The sequence below is a fragment of the Scylla paramamosain genome, chromosome 3, assembly GCF_035594125.1.
Source record: "Scylla paramamosain isolate STU-SP2022 chromosome 3, ASM3559412v1, whole genome shotgun sequence".
Lineage (NCBI taxonomy): Eukaryota > Metazoa > Arthropoda > Malacostraca > Decapoda > Portunidae > Scylla > Scylla paramamosain.
In genome coordinates, this window is record NC_087153.1 from 37959095 (window position 1) to 37975521 (window position 16427).

A 16427-nucleotide genomic window follows, 5' to 3' on the forward strand; every position below is an offset into this window, starting at 1 on the left:
ATTTTAGTCGCCACACTCATACGCATTGCATATAATACATAAGAAGAGTATTCAGTAGTGTTATATTTAGTAGGGAAGTGTCCTTAATCACAACAGAGCGAGGAATCAATAGTCTTATTCTAGAATCCATAATGAGTCGAGAGGTTGAGGAAGCATCGAATTAATCAAGAGACATAGTTCGTGCATGTGCCAGTACTAAATCTCACTTAGTACTCTTGTCAAGTGAACGGCATAGGTACATGTGTTCCTTCACGGTGCTTGTGTTGTAACCTTGGCGTGACGGAGGGTGTTGCAGGGATGACGAGTGGCACATGGTGAAACGGAGAGGACTGGCTAGACGGCACCTTCCAAACCAAGAAAGCTTCAGAGGTCCATTACTCTCTCTCTCTTGATTCCTTAATCCAAACAGTCTCGTCCACGCCACCACCAGCCTCCCTCAAGGTGTTATGACTGGCCAGGCACCACCACCACCCTTCCAGAGCCTCACCACGTCACTACCAGCCTCCCTCAAGGTGTTATGACTAGCCAGGCACCACCACCACCCTTCCAGAGCCTCACCACGCCACTACCAGCCTCCCTCACAGTGTTAGGACTGCTGGGCCCTGGCTAAGCACCACCACCACCATTGAAAGCCTCAAGAAGTCCTCTATATTCCTCTCTTCACTTCACGAGTCGGGAAAACTACGAAAAAGGTAAATATTTTTTCTTTTCTTTTTAGTTAGCAAGCTCATTATCTTTTAGCAATGGAGAAGTTTTTGTTTTTATTCTCTTCATTTAGTTATTTCTATTTTATTAGTTATTTATGTATGGATGTGTTTGTTTGTTTTGGGATGGAGGTAACAATAAGTTTTGCACATTCGTGATTGATTACTGACTCCATATCCTTCTCATCTATGTCAATCTTACGTCCTTAACACCGTCCATTCTAAATGCTTTGTGACACCGTCCATTTTATATTCTTAACGATGTTCATCATTAATTGCTGCGGCGTCAAAACACCACTTATTTTGACTTACGAAACGTGATGAGGGACTGATAACCTTGATAGCCAGGCAGGCACAAAGCAAGGACGTGAGGCAGGAGTTCTTCAAGCATTTGGTGAGGTTTATTGCGGTAAGTGTCACATAATGTAGGGAAACAAGAATCACAGTGAAAGTAAGAGGCCAAGAAATTATCAAAATAATGCATGGGATATAGATACAGATCGCCAGAGAGAAGGGCTGTAGGATGAAGAATTGTATTGTAAGTAACTGGAGAGGTTTATTGCGGTAAATGTTAGATGACGCGGGTAAACAAGAGTCGCGGAGGAGCTGAGAATTCAAACAATGATCAAAATATTATAGGAAATAGAAATACAGACGGGCAGAGAGGAAGAATGTAGTATAAAAAATTTTATAAGTTATTATGAGAGGTTTGTTGGAGCAAGTGTTACATGGCATGGGAAAACAACAGCTGCATTGCATTGAAGAGTGAAAGTAATGATAAAAAAAAAAAAAGATACTGAAGACAGATTTATAGACCAGGATAGAGAAAGGCTGTAGGACAAAGAATTCTGTAAGTAATAAGTGAAAGTTTATATCCGTAAATGACTAGTGAAGACAAGTGTCGCAGTGCAGTTCATGATAAAAATAAATGCAATGAGATATCATGTAGATCACCAGAGAGTATGGCTGCAGGACAAATAATTCAATAAGTAACTGGTGAGAAGTCTATTACAGTAAGTGACTAAAGAGTTGCAGTGAAGTTAAGAGAAGCACAGTTGTGATCAGAGGTCGTGTAACATTTTGTATTCCCTACCAGTATAATCAACGTTTCCCACTCCGACTTACTGACCCACCGACAACCTCCTTACAAAACCAGGGAACTGATAGACTGTCGGCAGATCAGAGGACTCACCACCGAGGGAAAAGACAAAACGTAGTGACGCAGAGTGCAAGATGTTACTCGGCTTTTGTCCTTCACTGTACCAGGTGATGAGCCAGAAGTCGCTACATTCGTGCATGTATGGTTGCCCAGAGTAGTGGTGTCTTATTGTACAGAATGATGGACAGCAAATAAGTATCAGAGGAGAGTGGGAATAGGTAGGTTTCATGCAAGGACTACCACGTGTAGGCCTGATGGCTTCTTGCAGCCTCCCTTGTTTTCCCATGTTTTTACCTTTCACATCCCCAGTTCTTCTTGGTGTTTGAGAGGCTCCTAACTCATTCAATGTTACAGGTCATTGTTAAACTTTCTAAGAACATGACAGCATTTAGCACAGAAGGAGCGATCGAGAAATTCAAAGGTTTAATTGCATATACTTTTATTTTTCATCAGTATAACCATGTAGGGTTACTTAAGTGATAAAATAAGTGTCGTATTGTCATTAGCAGGCATAAGGCTTACATTACATAGCGGTAATACATAGGATAGCACATGTAATAATAATGATAATAATAGGTTCAGGTCGTGCCTTGGTAAACTTAAGACTAGAAACGAGAAGATAAGGTACAGTATTATTGAAATCAGTAAAGGTGTTCCTGACTCGGCCAGGGAACTGTGATCGTGAGTTGTATGAATTAACATTGAAGGTTTAAGGTAGGTAATAATGAGTGACAAGAATTGATGACACGAATTTCAAAACAATGATGAATGAAATTTAAAGAGAACGATTATAGTGTCTCGTGAATGAAAGCTATTGAAATTTGTGGCATCATTTCTACATCATTACTGCTTCAGGTTGTTCTAATTCACCAAAAAATAGACAGGAAAATAAACTGTATCTGAAGTACGAAAGTTTAGTTGACTCGTACGACCACTTTTCCTTGGGTGAGATCGGTAATTATCGTAGACTTTGAACTCGCAATTTTATAGGGGGTGTTTAGAAAGGCGTGGAAGAGAATTTTGAATAAGTAATAAAGTCGGAAAATATTAACAGTAGTTTCGATAAATACTGATTATAGCAATAATTGTCACACCTTCTAAACTTTCAGAATGTAAAAATAATATAAGTGGAAGCGGACAGAAAATTCAAATAAGTGATAGATAGGTGAATTAATAGCATAAATAGTAATAATAATAATAATAATAATAATAATAATAATAATAATAACAGGGATGAGGATGAAATCTATACTTAAAATTTAACACCACGTTCGATTATTATGCCGAAAAAAAAAAAAAAGAATAGAAAACGCATGACGGGTGAAAACATTCGAGGGGCAAACTAATCTTGTCACGCTTGACCTGCACACGATCACTTCCTGTGTGCCCTTGAAGCTGCTCCCCACTCACCCAGGGACGAGGAAAAGCATTTGTTACACATCACGATATTACATGGAGCCAAAAAATAAAGACCGAATGGAAGAAGAAAGAAAAAAAAGAGAAGCTCGCATGAATAAGAAAATATGATACATTCTCTCTCTCTCTCTCTCTCTCTCTCTCTCTCTCTCTCTCTCTCTCTCTCTCTCTCTCTCTCTCTCTCTGTGTGTGTGTGTGTGTGTGTGTGTGTGAAAGTGTGTGATGAAGAAAATTTTCATGAATATATGTTTCTTTTCTTTTCTTTCTTTTCTTTAACGACCTGTGACTTCCCTCTTCCAAATAGTTCTTACAGTGATCTAAGTGCTAAGAAAAGACAGTCAAAACAGTGAAAGAGTCATCTAAAGTTTGTTCTCTCATCAGGATTGTCTTCAAAGGCCACGAAGATTATTCGCCTGGTGGTTCTCAAGGGTGTTTTCACATTCATGGTGTAGAATCCTTATTAACTTACTAAACTACCATTAGAATTGCGAAAACTCCTTTGGGAATCTTACTAACTCGACTGTTGTTTAGATAAGACGCTAAAATTGGTAAGAATACGGATCTGATGCATAAATAGATAGACAGATTAATGAAATTATGAAAACACTCTTGAAAGCCATAATAACTTCCACTTTGAGAAACCCTTAAGACTAGCTGAGATAAGATGCTGAAATAAAGGAGAATATGGACCTGACAGATAGATAGACGGATGGATAGGTGAAGAGAGACAGATAGAAAAGAAAAAAAAAAGCGATGAAGAGATCTGTTAGTGTCTCCCGTGGTGGTGGTGGTGGTGGCGATGGTGGTGGCGGCGGAAGATCTAGGCTGGGCTGGTGACGTGATGCTTCCCTCGTGTCTCAATATTCCTGTCAGCATTCTGTAGTGGTTATTCCTCCTCTTCTGTGGGTGTGTGGGCGTAGACGCGGGACAGGAGGGCGCCCATGAATGTACAGGCCGCCATCACACCGCTACACGTCCCTCGCAGCCAACATCTGTAAAAAGACCCGAATTCTTAAATGGGCTTTCTCGTGAGGACCGTGTTCTTTAAGGCTACAAAGATGATCAGTCGCGTTCTCATGGATTTCTTCCTCAACAGATGCAGATGCCTTCCTAAACTATTAATAGGATTATATAAATGCACTTGAAAATCACAGTTATTTCCATTAGAGGCTGAGGAAAGTTGTCAAGATGAGGAAGAAGAGCGAGACTTGTGAACTTGGCAAATGTACCAATATAATATAGATTCCCCTTTTAATCATTTTCTTTGATGTCTTCATTGAAGAAAATAGCAAGTTAAGGAATGACTAATTACTTATAGTCCTCATTCACAACCACACCCCCAAAATCCAGAATCATTCACTACCACACCCTCTAAAAAGCCAAATTGGAACGTCCTCATTCATTATCACATCAACAGAAAACCGGAACTATTCATTATCACACTCCCAGAGGCCAGTGTCAAAATCTAACAAGTCTGGCGGCGTCCTGGTGGCAGCCGAGTCAGTACCTCATGGTTGGGTGTTCCTCTTGCCGTAGTTGTCCATCTCGAGGTCGTAGCTGGCCGCCTTGGGTGCTCGGAAGACGTAGGTGTAGAGGAGCGCGGCGAGGATTCCTCCTGCGATGGGACCAGCCCAGTACACCTGTGGGGGACGGATTGTTAGTGCTGATAGGTAGAAATATTGTAGGTAGATGTACGTTTTTAGAATATATAGAGACTGCCACGTGTAGGCCTGATGGCTTCTTGCAGCTTTTCTTGTTTTCTTGTGTTATTTTATTTTTGTAATGGGTTAGGTAAGTAGATACGTAGGTTGATGGATAGATAGATAGATAGTAGATGTTCATAAAAAAAAAAGTTTATTGTTATCTTTTTTTGTGGATAATAGCAGTTGGGTAGATAAGTAGATAGTACGGAAAGACAGATAGATAAATAGATACATACATATATTTTTATGCAGTATGCTAGAGAAATCCCATACATTTTACGTGTCCCTCTTTTTCATTTCACTAGTTGAGGAGAGAGAGAGAGAGAGAGAGAGAGAGAGAGAGAGAGAGAGAGAGAGAGAGAGAGAGAGAGAGAGAGAGAGAGCAAAACAAGAGAAGCAAAACCCCAGGGGCCATGAGATTGCAAGCTGGGAGACACAACACTGGTACAAGCAAAGGAAAGTCAGCAACAACATGAGAGAGAGAGAGAGAGAGAGAGAGAGAGAATTACACTGTATCAGAATTTTTAAACAGTTCATCAATTATAGAAAGCACGTGTCTTTCATTAATGATAATAACATTTCAAAGCTTCTCTGTAATTTCATAAAAAAAAAATCCGTATAAGCCTACAGACCTACAAAATAAGTCTATATGAGCCCAATAAATGACCAAAAACATGCAAAACAACTTAAACTAACTTAGCCTAACCTATATTAACTTCTGTTTGATTTATAGAGATGAAATTCATTGGACTTCTTGATAGCAGACTTCTTGAAAGCATGCGTGTTTATAACTGTTTACCTTCGTGAGGGGGAGAAAATGTAATGGAATTGAAAGAAACACGGGATAGATGGAACGAAGGGAGGGAGGAGGGAGGGAGAGAGGGAGGGAGGGAAAGCAGGATAGACTAACTGAATGACTAATCCAAGACGCCACAACAGGAGTCATGAGAGAGAGAGAGGGAGATGGAGAGTTGTAAAAAAAAAAGGGAGGGGAAAGGGAGAGGGGTGAGAGGTGTGGTGGCAAAAAAATTAACGAGTTGTGGGAAGGAGAGGAACAGAGGCGGTGATGAAGTGTGGCGGTGTTGCGTACAGAAGGAGGAGGAACACAAAGGAACATACAAAGGAATACAACGGGAAAACAAGAAGCAGCAGATCTTTTGGCCCTTTGCTAGTCTTTGATGATGAAGAGGATAAAAGATTGAAACAGGAAAAAGAAAAAAAAAAGAAAAAAAAACACAGGATAATAAAGGTCGGAGTGAAGGAAGAGAGACAGAGAGAGAGAGAGAGAGAGAGAGAGAGAGAGAGAGAGAGAGAGAGAGAGAGAGAGAGAGAGAGAGAGAGAGGTAGTGTTAGCATAGGAAGGGAATGCAGGGGTAAGGTTGCTGGAATGAGGCAAGCGTGGAGGAATGAGAGCTGCGTTAGGATGCCAAGATGAGTAAGGGCCGGGTTTAAGAGTGAATGGGGCCGTGCTAGGTTAAGTATATGAGTTACGCAGGGGAAGTCTTTAAACCACTATTCAGGAACACTTCAGAGCCGCACCTCCACTACTTTCAAAAGGGCTCCAGTAAGTTGAAGTGACACGGGTTTTCAAGGGTGTTTTTAACGGTTCTAGTGATAGATCAACAAGATTTCTACACTATTAACAGGTGAAGCACTCCTGAGAACCCGCCTAATCATCTCTGTGGCCTTTGAAAATAATTGTGATGAGACAGCAAGGCGTTTCAGAATAGGAGTCTTTGCAGTGTAGAGGCAGGCACTCACCCAGTGGTTGGCCCAGATCCCCGTGATGACAGCAGGACCGAAGGAGCGGGCGGGGTTCATGGCAGCGCCGGTGTAGGGGAGCTGAGGAAAGAGAAACAACACAAGCATATAAGAAAACAAGGGAAGCTGCAAGAAGTCGTCAGGTCTTCACGTGGCAGGAACGCTACAGGTTAACATACTGAAGGTGCTACTAAACTTCATTCATACCTGCTGAAGATTCCAGTCCCTAAGGAGAGTAGTTGAGATGAATATCCAAAAATTTACTATTACCGTCTATCTATTTCATTTTGTAAAAAACATAAGGTAGATTTTGCGTTACTATGCAGGTAACATACAGTATACTATTGGTGGTAGTCACGGCGCACAGTTTGCCAATCACCACACAACAATCAGGGAAGCACAACTGAAAACCCCAGTAACTTCTAGTGTAGTCTGTCACATGAACTCGAGATAAGGCCCCGAAGCATTTCAGAACAAGAATTGCATAATCCCGTCTTTCCTGCCACGCCGCTTATAAGCCTGCGATCCTCGTCTTTCTCTCCACCACACCCTTAAAAACCCCAATAACTTCCAGTAAAGCCCATCACAAGAACTCGAGAAAATGCACTGAAACATTTAATAAAGAACAAGAACTGCATCCCAAGTCTTCCCTTCCTCGCCGCCTCGCCTTTGACTTCTTAACCTTCGCTACATTCTTGAAAACCCCAAAAATTTCTAGTACAGCCTGTCACATAAACTCCAGATAAGTACTGAAACACTTAAGAACAAAAGCTGCATCCCAGTCTTTCCTTCCACGCCGCCTCGCCTTTGATCCTCGTCTTTGCCTTCACTCCAGCCGTGCGTCACCGCCTCCCAGCCCGGCCCCTCAGCTGACCTAGTGAACTCTCAAGAGGGCATAATGCTTGCTTGGCTTAAGAGGGGCGGGGACCAAAGAACGAAGCCGCTAGTGCTTAAGATGCATTCAGAGGTCATGATGTGTCCTTGGTCGAATATTTAAGTGCGTGTTAACTCTTTAAACCGATAATATAGAGATGATACTTAATGTTTTCAACTGAGGACTGCGTTAGGGGAAAATAAGATCCACAGGCAGAGTGACACATAGCTAGATAACAGAAGACAGAGACAGAAAGAAAAAAAAGAAAAAAAAAGTGGAGTTCTAGAGTGTGTCACTTAACTAGAAGACAGAAGAGAGAGAAATAAGTAGAAATAGAATAATACTTGCCCAAAAAATAAAGGAGAGAGGAACGCAAAATAACACTAGAAAAAGAAGAAAAAAAAAGAAAAGGAAGATGGACAGTAACGCATATCAAGGAAAAAAAGTAAGATTTCAGTCACTTATCCAGAAAACAGAAAGAAAAAGAAAAAAAAAAGAAAAACAAGATAGACAGTTCCAGAGTGACAGAAGACCCTTACCCAGAAAAAAAAGACAAAAAAAAAGAGACAATCACTTCTCAAGAAAATAGAAAGAAAAAGAAAAAAAAAGTTTGACAGTTCCAGGGAATCTCAATTAATTAACCGAAAGAAAAAAAAAAGACAGAAAAAAAAAACAATAAACGAAGTAACATACCCATAAAAAAGAAAAAAAGAAGAAGAGAGAGAGAGATTCACATACCCAGAAAAGAGAAAGAAAGGGAAAGAAAAAAAAAAAAGGAACAGCAACAGATTGACACTTACTGCCCCAAGATGGCTGGCGGTGATGGAGAGGCCGATAGCGAGAGGTCCTGCCCCCTTGACATCGTTGCGTCGCTCGTCACACACCCCGAACACCGTCAGCACGAGGATGAAGGTAATGAGGAGCTCCACCCCGAAGCCCTGGCCACTGTTCACGCCCTCACCCAGCTGCGTCATTCCCAGGCTGCCTTGCTTGTCCGTCGGCGTGAGACCCTGAAAGAGAATTTTTTTTTTTTTTTTTAACCTTTTGCTGTTTGAAGATACAGGAGACGAAAATGAAGAAACTGAAGATTAATTTTTGTCTTTTTTCGCGGTCCTAGCAATGTAAAAAAATTATAGCTCGGAAATACAAGAGAGGAAAGTGGGAAAACGTACGGTTGATTTTGTCTTTTCACGATAGTACAGGAATATTTGCGAGAGTGTAGCACCAAAAGTCGTGACCAGAAATGTTGCAGGTATTGAAGGGGAAAATTTTGCGTGACGGTGAAGAGGCTGGTTAAAAAAGTGTTCATTAGGAGGAGATGGTGATTTCCTCTCTCTCTCTCTCTCTCTCTCTCTCTCTCTCTCTCTCTCTCTCTCTCTCTCTCTCTCTCTCTCTCTCTCTATTCTGCGCAGTGTCTGAGTTACGCAGTATCCACCATAAACTCATTACCTCACAAAATCAAACGGCTTCCAGCACACATAGCGCCTCGTAAAGTGTTGCCATATCCTCCACTAAGCTTTACAAGGGACTGATCTACCGTAATGCACGTTATCTTATCCCATATGCCATACCTTACAGGAGCACTCATTTCCTCCACAACCGCTGAAGTTTACTCGATCAAATGAAAACAAATGAAAATGGTTAGGTCATGTGCGAAGGAGAAATGAGGACAAGAAGAGGATGATGCTAGAGATGGATCCAGCAGCCAGGCAAAAGGAAAAGAGGAAGACTCAATATTGTTTATGAATGCAGTGAAGGAAGACGTGAGGGTGATGACCGTAAGAGAAGGCGCTGGAGACAGGAAGGTAGTGAAGGCATGATCCGGTACAAGTGGCGACTTCTAACGGTAGAAGACGAAAGAAAAAAAGAAAAGGAATATATTGGGTTTGGGATAAAAAAAAAAAAAAAAACTGACCGTGACCATGTACAGAAGGACATTGAGCATCGTCCTTGCACACACACACACACACACACACACACACACACACACACACACACACACACACACAAACACTTGACCGTAATCTTACACCTCTCAGTAAATTTTCCTATTAAAAAAAGGAGAGAAAAAAATATTATGGTCTTGCTTCATACTCACTTAAAGATTTACTCAATGCTTCCTTTCACGTGAGCTTCATCCTCCTCCTCCTCCTCCTCCTCCTCCTCCTCCTCCTTTGTACCATTTTGTACTATCCTATCTGTGTCCAGTTAACGTAGAATAGTTAACCAAACATTCTAACAAGGACCTCGTGATCTGTTGCTGTTTGAGCTTCCTTTGTATTCCTCCTCCTCCTTCTCTTCTTGTGTGTTAAATATGCGCTTTGACTTTTTAGATCCCTCGTGGTATATATATATATATATATACGAGTATATATATATATATATATATATATATATATATATATATATATATATATATATATATATATATATATATATATATATATATATATATATATATATATATATATATATATATATATATATATATATATATATATATATATATATAACTTATTTATTTTTCCTTACCCTTAACTTAGATTATTAGGTTAGACTAAATTTCAATTGATCATACTAGTATAGGTTTGGTTAAGTAAAGTTAGGTTGGCCCATAGTCACCCCAGCCTGACGGAGCACAAATACAGGTTATCTGAACGGTATTTGATGAACGCAGCCGTGTGGAGTGGACGATAAGGAGGCGATACACTATCTTCCTCTAGCTGTTAGAAGACAACGCCACCAGGCACGAGTTAAAGGGCTTCTTACGGCGCTATGATAAACCCTGTCTTGTTTTTTTTTTTTTTTATTTATTTAATTGATTGGATTTATTATTATTATTATTAGTAGTAGTAGTAGTAATAGTAGTAGTAGTTGTTGTTGTTGTTGTAGTTGTAGTAGTAGTTGTTGTTGTTGTAGTTGTAGTAGTAGTAGTTGTTATAGTAGTAGTAGTAGTAGTAGTAGTAGTAGTAGTAGTAGTAATAGTACTAGTAGTAGTAGTAGTAGCAATTGTTTATTCGTTTATCCTTATTTTTTCTTCCTTTCAAAGTCTATAAGAAAGAACCGCCCCTGTGACAGAGTGTGACGAGTGGCAATGTTATTTTCCTTTTTCTTTCTTTCAAACATCAAGATTCTTCAACATATACTCGTAGATGGATGAATAATTTGGGTTTGACACATTAACCTCCTCCTCCCCTCATCCCCCCACCTCTCTCTCTCTCTCTCTCTCTCTCTCTCTCTCTCTCTCTCTCTCTCTCTCTCTCTCTCTCTCTCTCTCTCTCTCTCTCCCCCACTTAGCCACCGCACCTCAAAAAAATAAGTAGGAATGCTATTACATGATTGTGTAATGGCGCGTGGCTGCGTGCTCAAGTTAGACTCTTGACGCTGTTATGCTGTGTGTGTGTGTGTGTGTGTGTGTGTGTAGGAGGAGGAGGAAAAGGGAACAATGTTGAGATGATTTAATGTATTCCTATATGTAAGATGGGTACTGACCATAAAAAAAAAAATATATATATATATATATATATATATATATATATATATATATATATATATATATATATATATATATATATATATATATATATATATATATATATATATATATATATATATATATATATATATATATATTATATAGGGCCCTCGGAGGTGCCAGTCACTTAAAAAAATGGACAAAAGGATTATCCGAAATTGGAGATGTGTGTGTGTGTGTGTGTAATAATAATAATAATAATAATAAACGGTTTATTCTTTAGGCAGTCAACAAACTGAAAATGTACATTGGGGGTGGGGAAATACTTGACATTAATCCTAAAGGTAAGTCAAATCTAGAAGAGACTATTGATTGTGTGTGTGTGTGTGTGTGTGTGTGTGTGTGTGTGTGTGTGTGTGTGTGTGTGTGTGTGTGTGTGTGTGTGTGTGCGCGTCACGACGTCATTCTAACGCTCATTTTAGGCACGTTTTACTCTAGCACTGTATATGGACACAACTAAAAGCATCGTGTTTTATTTGTGCCTCTCCTTGACTAGTCGTGACCGGTCAGAACCAACCACGCCTCCCGGGCTGCCCTGCCCTGGCAACGCGGTGCTCTGTGCCATGCCCGCGTGCGTCGCCGGGAGCACCAAGCCAAGTGAAGAAATATGAAAAAATGCGACAGAAAATCACCTCTAATTTGAAAGAGATTGATTTTTACAGGGGATTCATAAGGAGGAGGTGGTGATTTCTCTCTCTCTCTCTCTCTCTCTCTCTCTCTCTCTCTCTCTCTCTCTCTCTCTCTCTCTCTCTCTCTCTCTCTCTCTCTCTCTCTCTCTCTCCGTGCAGGGGATGTGATGAGTTTGGGTTTGTTTACTGAATACAGCTAATGTCAGACTCCGCGGCTCAGGCAACAGTGAAGGCACGATTAAGTTGAAGTCAGCTTAAGGAGACCAGAGAGAGAACGGAGCCTAATTATGAGCGAGTGTGAATGCATGGTCATATTTATTACAGGAAAACACGACCTATTATCATCTGTCATTTAACAACAACAACTACAACAACAACAACAGCATCAGTAATTGCGTTTTCTGAGCAAAAAAAAAAAAGAAGAAAATGAATGAATAAAGAAAGAAAAAAGAATAAAAACAAGGAGGAAGAAGAGGAAGAAGAGAAAGAATAAAGTATATAAGAAAAGTAAAAAAAAGAAAAGACAAATAAGTCGTACAAGAATACTGTTTTAGCCTGTAGCGAGCTAGATTTGGCGGCGCCGAGGGATATGCCTACACATTCCCGCACTGAGAGCCTCCAGCGCGGCGTGCCCGGCCAAATCTCATCTGTGTTAGCTGGGAAGCGAGATTAAGAATAAACTGTCTACCACGGCGACTGGGAACCGCATCCTCTAACATTTCGTTGTCCTCTCACAACTCTAAAGCTATAATGACAGTTGTTAATATTCCCAAGTGGTGTTTACATGGCTCTACTGATAGTCTAATAAGTAATCCGTGTCGTTGATCAAAAGAAACAGTAATGAAAACGTGATTAATGATCTCTGTAGCTTCTGAAAGTAACCCACCACAACTCTAAGGTATAATGACTGTTGTTGATTTCCCAAGCGGTGTTTTCATGGGTCTAGTGAGAGTTTAATAAGCGTTCCATGTCATTAATCAGAAGAAAAACTAATGAGTACCCGACTAATTAACCCTGTGGCCTCTGAAAATACTCCTTACGAAAGAATACTATAATTATCTCTTCTGCAACTTATGTTTTTTTTTTTTTTTTTGTGATAGTTTAATGAGCACTCCGCATCGCCCAGCTACATTAATCTCCCTTTGAAAATACCCCTTATAGAGAATAACATAATAATTATCTCTTCTGCAATTATATTTTAGGATGCTGCAGGGAACGAAAAAAACTGCAAACATGATGTGCTATATGTTCGGTTGTGGCTAGATATAGAAAGCACATACTCACCGCATCTTTAAGCAGAGCGAGGCTTCAAACACCTATAAATGCTAAGAGGGAGTCATTAACCTCACGAGCAATTGCACATCACGGAAAGTTAAGGCGCTACAGAGGTAGAAAATTAACAAAACTTATTTTCTCCTAGACGGCTTAGGTTCGAAATATTCCAAGCATTGCGGAGTTTGAAATGGAAAAAAAAAAAAAAAAAAGCTAAGAGGATGTAAATTGTGGCTCAAGCAAGTGCTGAAACAAGAGAAAGATGCTACAGCGGTAAAAAATAACAAGACGTCCATTTTTTGCCCTGTATCTTTACGAAACAAGCTCAGACTTCAAATATTTCAAGCACCGCGGAATTTGAAGTGGGAACAATTGCTAAGAGGGTATAATTTGTGACTCAGTGGGAAAGATAAACAAAACGTCCATTCTTCTCCTGTATATTTTCAAAGCAAACCCAGATTCGAAATATGTAAGCAGTGGGGAGTTTTAAGTGGGAAAAATTGCTAAGAGGTTGTAAGTTATGCCTCAGACACGTGTACAAGCAAAACTCAGAGGCTATAGAAGGAAAAAAAAAAGTCCACATCCTCAATTCAGACTAGAGGTATTCTAAATTGTGATGAGACTTAAATATAAAAAAAATATATATATATAAATATAGGAAAGCATAGTTTATCATTCACTATACAAACAAAATTAAGACACTATTGAAACAGAAAATTATCTAAAGGTGGGTTTTTTTTCTTCATCTCTCTCGAACCTTAATTTACAAAACACTAAAATGTTGAAGATTCAGAAATCATCAGTTCAAAATATTAGAGTATTCTGGATTCACAAACCATCGACTTGAAATATTTAAAGTGTTAAAGATTTACGAACCATCCACTTGAAATATTTATAAAGTGTTGAAAAAAAAAAAAACTTCGACTTTAAATATCTTAAGCGGGGAAGATTCGCAACACAAAAATACTAAGAGAGAGAATAATTTACGAGCAGTAGAAACTCCCCGCATGCGAGGCTGCGAAGTGGTGCCTGGTGACCCACAGGCAGAGGTGCGGCTCGGGTGGCTTGGCACTGAGGCAGAGGGCGCCGCGTGGGTCCGGGGACGAGGGGGAGGACTGCCAAGAATTACTACTCCATTCAAGACAAAATACGATGCGAAAAGTAAAAGTAAGCATCCCCCAGCTGGTCTCTGAATAACTCTGGTCTTGTTCTTTCTTGTCTTCTGTGTTTTGATTGTGTGAGTGTGATTGTGTGTGTTATGATGGTGATGGTGGTGATGATGATGATGATGATGATGATGATGATGATGATGATGAACAACATGAACAACAACAGCGATTTTACTATGAATGTGATTGAGATTGTGTAATGATGATGATGATGATGATGATGATGATGATGATGATGATGAATGACAGCAAGGAACTGAGGGATTTTATAGAAAGGAAGACGCTGCATTGGGGAAAGGAACTGAGAAATATTATGGAAGAAATTAAGAAACTAACCAGAAAGATGTTATAAGTTGGAATGCAATCACACAATGTACGATAATAGCGAAGAACAATTGGTATCGTGACACTAATGTGTGCTCTGGGTTCCATCTTGACCTGACGACTTACAAGATAACCCAATCAGGACCAGCTTGTTGCCTTATCGGGACCTTATCATCACCTTAACAGCTGGTTCATCTCTCTTGTCCTTCTTCCCTACTCATCGTCTTTCCGTCTATGAAATTGCTCAGTTCCTTCCCCCAACCCAATATAACCCGCCCGTTTTGTTTTCTTATGCTTCATTCTTCTCCATCGTTGTCTTCCTAGCCCGTAAAATTTCTCTGGTTAGTTTTTTTTTCAATCTTTCCTCAGTCTCTCTCTCTCTCTCTACCCTCTTCCTGCATTTATCTCCCACCTCGTTTTCTCTTCCTTCTCTTCTTCATGCTTCCTTCTCTACCTTTTTTTCTCCTCCACTCTCCTTCTTATTTAAACGTTTCTCGAGTTAGCTCTTCTCCTCCTCTTCCTCCTCCTCCTCCTCGTTCGTCTTCCCTCATTCATTTCCCAGCCATGCTACATATGACTCTCCTTATTCCTTCTCTTTTTTTTTTTTCCTCCCTGCCTCCCTTATATTCTCAGTCATCCTCTCTATCATCTTACTTCCGTTCCTTTTCTTCCTCTCATTCTCTATTCTCTTCCTAAACACTTTTTACCTCCTCTCTTTTCCTCCAACGCTCTCTCTTCTCCCCAATCTCTTCTTTCTTCCCCTCTCTCTTCTCCCCAACCTCCTTTTTCCTCCCCTCTCTCCTCCTTGACCATCATCCTATTCGCCTTTCCTACTATAACCTCTCCTCCCCTACTTCTCCTCACCCCTACCATCCTACCCAAACTCCCCACTCCCATTCTCCTCTCCTCTCACACGGCTCCAGCTCTTCTAACTTCTCTCTCCTCTCCCCCATCATCCCCACCCCACACAGTCACTCCCTTACGCCACCCACAATCCGCCCACCACCATTTCCTCCCTCCCACACTCCCTCCCTTCTTCCCGCCCTACTTAGCTCTCGCAGTTCCCCACATAAAGTAATTGATAAATGAGTGCTCTTAATTTCTTGCTCTATTTATTTATGTGCATGTATACGTAACTGCATTTAATTGAATTCGTGGTTGTTTTTAAGTGTATAGTTTGTTTGTATTTTGTATCACGTTCTATTTCTCCTCCTCCTCCTCCTCCTCCTCCATTTTCACCTGTTTCCTTCTCTATGTATAACCACCAGCACTTCCTTCTAATACCTCGCTCGATTTTTAACCATTCTTACCTAACTGCATTTAACAGAATTCGTTGTTATTTTAAAAGTTTACAGTATATTTGATTCGTGTTATTTATTTATTTATTCATTTTTTTCGCCTCCTCGTCCACATTCACCCATTTCTCCCTCTCAGTATCTACCCTCCACTCCTCTCCCCCTCCAAACCCTGCCACTTCTCCCAAGACTTCCACTCCTGACCTTCTCCATCACTACTGCTACAGCACTGAACAACTTCCACCCTTGTTTAACTGACTCATTAACTCTTTCCTCCTCCTCCTTTTCCTCCTCCTCCTCCTCCTCCTCCTCCTTCTCCTCCTCCTCTTCCTCCTCCTCCTCCTCCTCCTCCTCCTCCCAGACCTGACCAGTCCGTGCCAAGACTCAGGTTTGCTCCACAACACTTGCTACCAATATTGTGACAGTGAGGAATGATGCAGCTGTGTCGACTCTCCCTTGTTGACTCTCTCTCTCTCTCTCTCTCTCTCTCTCTCTCTCTCTCTCTCTCTCTCTCTCTCTCTCTCTCCAAGTACATAGATAAATAGATTGACAGACAGCACGATAGATAGATAGATAGATAGATAGA

The 16427-nt window shown here is 40.4% G+C and overlaps 1 protein-coding gene across 1 annotated transcript in view; it reads right to left on the reverse strand.

Moving 5' to 3' along the window:
- Nucleotides 1-2285: 2285 nt before the first annotated feature.
- LOC135095121 (aquaporin AQPAe.a-like) overlaps nucleotides 2286-16427 on the reverse strand; it is a 32634-nt gene continuing 18492 nt past the window's right edge. The window contains exons 3-6 of the mRNA XM_063995876.1: nucleotides 8418-8627; nucleotides 6744-6824; nucleotides 4787-4919; nucleotides 2286-4271 (exon numbers count right to left, since the gene is read on the reverse strand). Coding sequence (XP_063851946.1) covers nucleotides 4788-4919; nucleotides 6744-6824; nucleotides 8418-8627 — 423 coding nt within the window. The 3' untranslated portion in view covers nucleotides 2286-4271; nucleotide 4787. The remainder of the gene's footprint in view (nucleotides 4272-4786; nucleotides 4920-6743; nucleotides 6825-8417; nucleotides 8628-16427) is intronic.